This window comes from Aplysia californica, unplaced genomic scaffold (genome assembly GCF_000002075.1).
Source record: "Aplysia californica isolate F4 #8 unplaced genomic scaffold, AplCal3.0 scaffold00176, whole genome shotgun sequence".
Classification (NCBI taxonomy): Eukaryota; Metazoa; Mollusca; class Gastropoda; order Aplysiida; family Aplysiidae; genus Aplysia; species Aplysia californica.
This window is the reverse complement of record NW_004797446.1, coordinates 442,901-448,862: the sequence shown is the minus strand read 5'-3', so window position 1 is coordinate 448,862 and position 5,962 is coordinate 442,901. Positions and strand designations below refer to the sequence as shown.

The 5,962-nt window shown below is 40.1% G+C and overlaps 1 protein-coding gene across 1 annotated transcript; it reads right to left on the bottom strand.

Annotated features, from left to right (window-relative positions):
• Positions 1-3,267: 3,267 nt before the first annotated feature.
• Positions 3,268-4,587, bottom strand: LOC106011756 (the record flags this gene model as incomplete). Its single annotated transcript, XM_013082468.2, is given in 1 exon segment — positions 3,268-4,587. A coding segment is annotated over 1 exon segment (788 nt), but the record flags the coding sequence as incomplete, so codon positions are not given.
• Between the last annotated feature and the right edge of the window lie 1,375 nt (positions 4,588-5,962).

Genomic DNA, 5,962 nt, shown 5'->3' with positions numbered 1-5,962 from the left:
CCAACCTCCTTTCCGTTATTCGATGTTCTCTTTTTTTCCGCACGTTTTTTTTTTTTTTTGACATTCCATTTCAAAATACAAGCTGCTAATATTTATTCTCTTAAAAACAAATGATTGAAATTGGACTGGTCTTTCATGCAATATATCCTCTGAATCGTTCTGTTTCTTTTCATGTTTTTCTCTGTAACATCGTTTTCCTTTAATTTTCGAAAACTGGCCATGAAGTGTGAAGCCAACCAGTCTTCTATAATAAATTATTCAAAATCCCGATTGTTCCTTCCCCCCTATGTAGTAAAAGTCAATTTGGCGTTCTTTCTCACCCACTCGTGTTCCGATCTAGCAGAATTTGTTCTTATATCACACGTTCAGCTGTTCCATCCATTTTTCCTTCTTTCTTAGTGTTTCTGCTCTTGATCTGCTGCTCAAACTGTATGTTTCCCTAGAAGACGAGAAAGTTATTGCGAGTTCTAGGGTCTCCTGGAGTAATATGCAATATACTGTAAAGTGTCTAATACATAGCTTGCTGTCGAGAAGAAGTATGCTCTATACAAATGCTATGCATTATTTTTATTAATAATTTCAATTTATATGATCTATAACTTTGACTTTACCGGCGCCCGATGTGTAGCGTCATCATCATCATCATCATCATCATCATCATCATCATCATCATCATCATCATCATCATCATCATCATCATCATCATCATCACAACAAAGCATATTTTGTATAGTGCAAATGTAGTCTATTCTATTACCCCAGCAGACCTAATAGCATTCTGAAACAATCTCAACTTCCTGGGAAGCATACAGTGCAAGTTGCCATTCATAGGCGCTAAAAACACTATCATACTGGCAAGATCATTCGCTGTCTATAGCTGGGTACTCATTCCCACCTAGGTGAAGTGAGGAATATTTGTGTAAAGTGCCTTTTCCAATGACACAGCGTGGGGCCCGCGGCTCGACCCCCTGAACCCGCAACCTCACGATTAAGAATCTGGTAGCCGGACCACTAGACGACCGGTTAAAATTAAACTTACTCGTGTGGTGTGCTGCGGTACTGTCTATTTTACCGTGCGAATTAATTTCTGCCACTATCATCGTTTGATCATTACCGACTCCAAAGTGACTAACATGGCAACAAAACCATAGTGGCCACCTGACGAAAAGAACACAGAATTTGTGTAAAAAAACATAAAATAATTGACTATGTGAGTGTTACTGTCATTCTTACAGATTATTCCTGTTTCTTTGTTACTGTTAGACATGAAAACGTAGCTAACGTTTTAGCACTGAGACACATTTTATCCAAAACCAAAATCTTTCAGTTCTTCGACAATAGTTTGGGTAAATCCTTTTGGGAAATTATCGATCAATGGACTCTCTCTCTCTCTCTCTCTCTCTCTCTCTCTCTCTCTCTCTCTCTCTCTCTCTCTCTCTCTCTCTCTCTCTCTCTCTCTTGCCTCTGTGAGCAGACCCTTTTGTCGTGTCCCATTGCTCACCTCTAGCTTTCCGCCCACATATTTAAGGCGTAGTTGGTAAATTTCTTGGATTTATGGGTGTTAATTAGTAGGTCTAACATTATTAAAGCACTGTATCTAAGACTGGCTGTTTAAATGGGTTTTGGAGTGAAATCAGCCTTAAAGCTTTGAACTTCACTTACACAGACTCATAACATGTTAACATAAACAGGCAGTATCCAGTCGAACAAAATTAATTAAACAGTTCTAGAGGAAACCATGTATTCATACGCAGTTCATTTCACATTGTAGTGGAATACATTTTATTGAACAATGAAGATAATTGAAGAATTATGTTAAGTCCCAAACATCTGATAGTTTTCACCTCATTTCAGCTTCATGCATGTTAAAGTTTTCAACATTCTTAAAGTTATTAACAATAAATTATCAAAAGAACTTGAAAATGATGTGCAATATTTTAATTGTATTGTTCATAAATAGTAATAATAGCACTTATTTTGGATATCTGAAATTTTATAAACCAAATTCAAGTGCGCACAACTAAGAATTCGAACCAATGTCACTTGCGTGATACCAGCTGAGCTAGCCGTAAAACGAGGCATGTTAACTTGAAGAGTTTTGAAATGTGTCATATTGTTAACGAAAAGGGACAAAAATAAAACTTACAGAATTCATCTTTCTTTAACCTTGGGGTAAGCCTCGTGACCATTAAAAACGGGTGGGTACAAAGAACATGTAGATCTAGTTCTCTCTTCAATACCAGGTGAATAGTATGAAATAAATTTGCATCGTTTGGAATTATAGCGAAAAGGTGTTAAGGGTTGTCTTATTTACTAAATAATACAATAATATTATTCAGAATGAACGGCCATTATATACAGTTATTCTACAGAATGAAAGCAAAACCCCACAACAGCGACCCGATCACAAGCTGGTGATACATTTGTACCTCATGATTAGGAATCTAGACGTAAGTTTATCACACAATAAAAGGTATAGTTAATATAGGCACTTTTGTCAAGAGTTACAACAAGAATGTGACGTAGGTCTATGATTCGTCAGCCAGCTTTTCAAATGTACTAAGGTCTTTTTTTATTACTTTACTTTACTTTACTTTACTTTACTTTACTTTACTTTACTTTACTTTACTTTTATCCGCCCCTTATACTATACCCTTTTGGGTGTTGCGGGAAGAAAGAGACGTCTCTCAGTCGCCAGCCGGAGAGCTTGGGTCAGGGGGATGCCGTGGGTTTTTAATTACAGATTCTTAATCTGTGGTATAGGTTGCTTGTGCTCGACAATCTTTAAAAAGTGAAATAGTTGGTGGGGGGCTCCCTCTCCTGTAAAAGTTTGCTGTCTAGGCCCAGAACGATTAAACAGCTTGCCTACGAATGTCCATCTGTGTTCAGAGGGATGCTATTGGTCATGATCTGAAGATAACGAAGGAGAACAAGCCTCTCCTCTTTTATTTTTTCTCGAGCGCTCACACACACACACACAAACACACACACACACACACACACACACACACACACACACACACACACACACACACAATATACACATTCTCTATCTCCCTCCTTCTCTTCTTCTGTCTTTCTGTCTTTCGCAGCCCCACTCATATCCATATTATACAGAAAGAGTAAGAGACAGTACATACAAAAAGCACGCACGCACACACACACACACACACACACACACACACACACACACACACACACACACACACACACATATAAAACATGTGAGCTCGTGCCTTTGCTTTAGAAATCATAAATTCCGTTCGATCTGATCGTCAATAGAACTCATTGTAATGAAATTTTGGAAAGAAATTACATGGACGGAGTTCAGCGTTATCTCAACTCTGGGGTTCATCTCGTCATAACACAATTGTGAGGCAGAGTGATGAAAACTGGCGCTCCTCAAGATAGTGAAATCCAAGAAAAAGGCATTTTTCTGCCCTTTGGGTAATCTTTTTCGAATTTTCTTTTAGTGGCTCAACACATTCATGTCCATTCAAACAGACATTTTTGTGTGGATTTCACAGAAAAACTTCGATCAATGGCACAAAAAGTGTTATTGAGTAGTTTCCAAGGACTCTGAAGCTTTGGGTGTGACCAAACTTTGGCGGCCATTTTCTCGTTCATTTTACCGGTGACGCCTTCAATTGCAAGCATCTGGACTGTTATTCAAGACAGACGGGTATGTCTTTCTTCGAAAGTAGGACAAATGAACAAGCTTTGAGGAAATACCAATAACGCCACATCCTCCTTAATTTCAAGCGTCTGATTCCATTGCTTATTGATAGAATACATATTTTCAACATCCACGAGGTCTCTTCTCCACCCACTCGTCTGAAGGGTACAAATATTTCTGCATCTCAAAATCGTCGTGGGGCACTGGCACCGGAATCCCTGCCACAGAGCCATTTTTGAATGGGGGCTCTATCAACCACCGAGGGAAAGGCTTGTATCCGTCATATGTAAGCACAAACATTTTGTTGGCAAAGCCGCTGGGGCAGACCCATCTCGGAGGAGGGAGTCTGGACAAATATCTGGGATAGTCATGTCCTATTTCTGAGTGGCTTCCGTAAAAATGTTCCGTGCAGTCGTGAAACACGTTAATATATCCGTCAGCCTTCTCGAAAGTGAACCTGTAGCTTCCCGATAAGTGGTTGTAGTGATGCAACGTTACGCCTTCTTCCCAAAACGATGTGACCATACTAGAAAACGTTATGTTGTTCACAATGTCAGAATTCAGAACGCAGACGTCAATGTTATTATCCCAAGGCAGTATGTCATTGTAGCGTAATGCACCCCACAGTGTGCCGAAACAGACGACAGGTGACATTCCCAGTTTGTTCATGGCTCGAAAACTTTTGGAAAGTAACGTCACCATATCGGACTTGACGTCATCGGGAATCTCACACACCGACGTGTAGCGATACCACCGTGTTCCAGAAAGAAGTCCCGTTCTGAAGCCATACTCAAACGTCCACCAGAGAATGTTTCGTAAGGTGAACAAGACAGCAATCAGGACGAGGACCCACAGAAGTTGCTTTGTCGGGCTCTCCAGCGTCATCTTCTGAAGATAGACGTCTGTGTTTCTGAAAATAGCAAAATAAATAGTTTGCAATATTTAAAATTTAATAAATGTGTTTTTATCCCACCATCAACATAATTTAGGTTATCTAGGAGACAAGCATTGACCCAGCCTGTCTGGGCCAACCTGGGCTGAGAAAGATGCAGTCACAGCAGACAGATCAAAATACTCGATAAAAATTCTGCACACACGTAAATCGAACTCAGATCTCCTGCGTGCGACAGAAAAGCGCCTAACAGCTGCACCACAGACGCCGGTCAAAATAGCTATTGTTACCGTCTTCACCGTCCAGCACGCTTCACTTCACTAGATAAGAACCGCACGCAAAAAAAATCATGAGTTGAGATTGTCCGCAACAGATTTTCAGTTTTAAAGAAAGGAAAGCTATCCAATAAGGCAAGGGGATATAAATCATAGACTGCTGATAGAAGAACAGGGGCTCCAATCCCGCCTATGTTGGGGTAGAATTGTTACGCTTCTACTTTTGGTCTAAGGGTAATACAAAGGTATCTCTGTGCCTACTCCGAGTGTCTTCTGAATTGCTCTCTTACCGCCAGATAGGTTGACCGAGGGTCAAGTCCAGGCATGGACAAACTACGGCCCATGTGCTAGAACTGGCCTGCGAGCAGTTTCAGCCCAGCCCGAGAGTCAGTCCAATTTTAATTACGAAAGTAGCCCATGGTGAGCTGATAACTATAACTTTTTTTTCAATTCAGTCTTCAAAATCAAAAGCAACAATTTTGCGACTCAAATAGAAGCCAATAGTTACAAAATTTTTGTCTCAGGAAAAGTTCTTGAGTGACATGTACTAGATCTATACAGTCAGCTTTATCTCATTATTGAGGGTTCGGGTAAGTCAATCGATTTCATCCAATATTTTACTGTATTGGCCCACACATATTCTCCTGTTTTGGCTCATGAGATATGCGGAATCGCTTATCCTGGCTCGTGACTTTGACTAGGCTACCAAAAACGTACGCTTTAACCCTCATCCTTCTTCCGGTTTCAAAAAAAATCTCTAGAATGGCCTTTTCGGTATCTAAGAATGCCGTATAGTCATACAAAAACAAAGCAAATAAACAGACACCATAAACATAATATACTATTTGTAAGGGAAAGACATATTGGGCTATCATCACCAACACTTTTCTCTAATGCGGATTTCAAAACCCATTCATTATTCTCATAAAAAACGTCAAAGATACTCCCAGTTGTCTCTCTGTGTTTCCAAACAATATTAGCCCCACGGGTTGAGACTGGTTTACTAGTTTCTTATGCAACAAGGAAGAATACTCAAGAGAACAGCTGGAGTTTGGAACAAAAGAACATTAGGGTACATTTCCCCGCTGATCTACTGTGGGGGTAGAGGGGAGGAGGGGG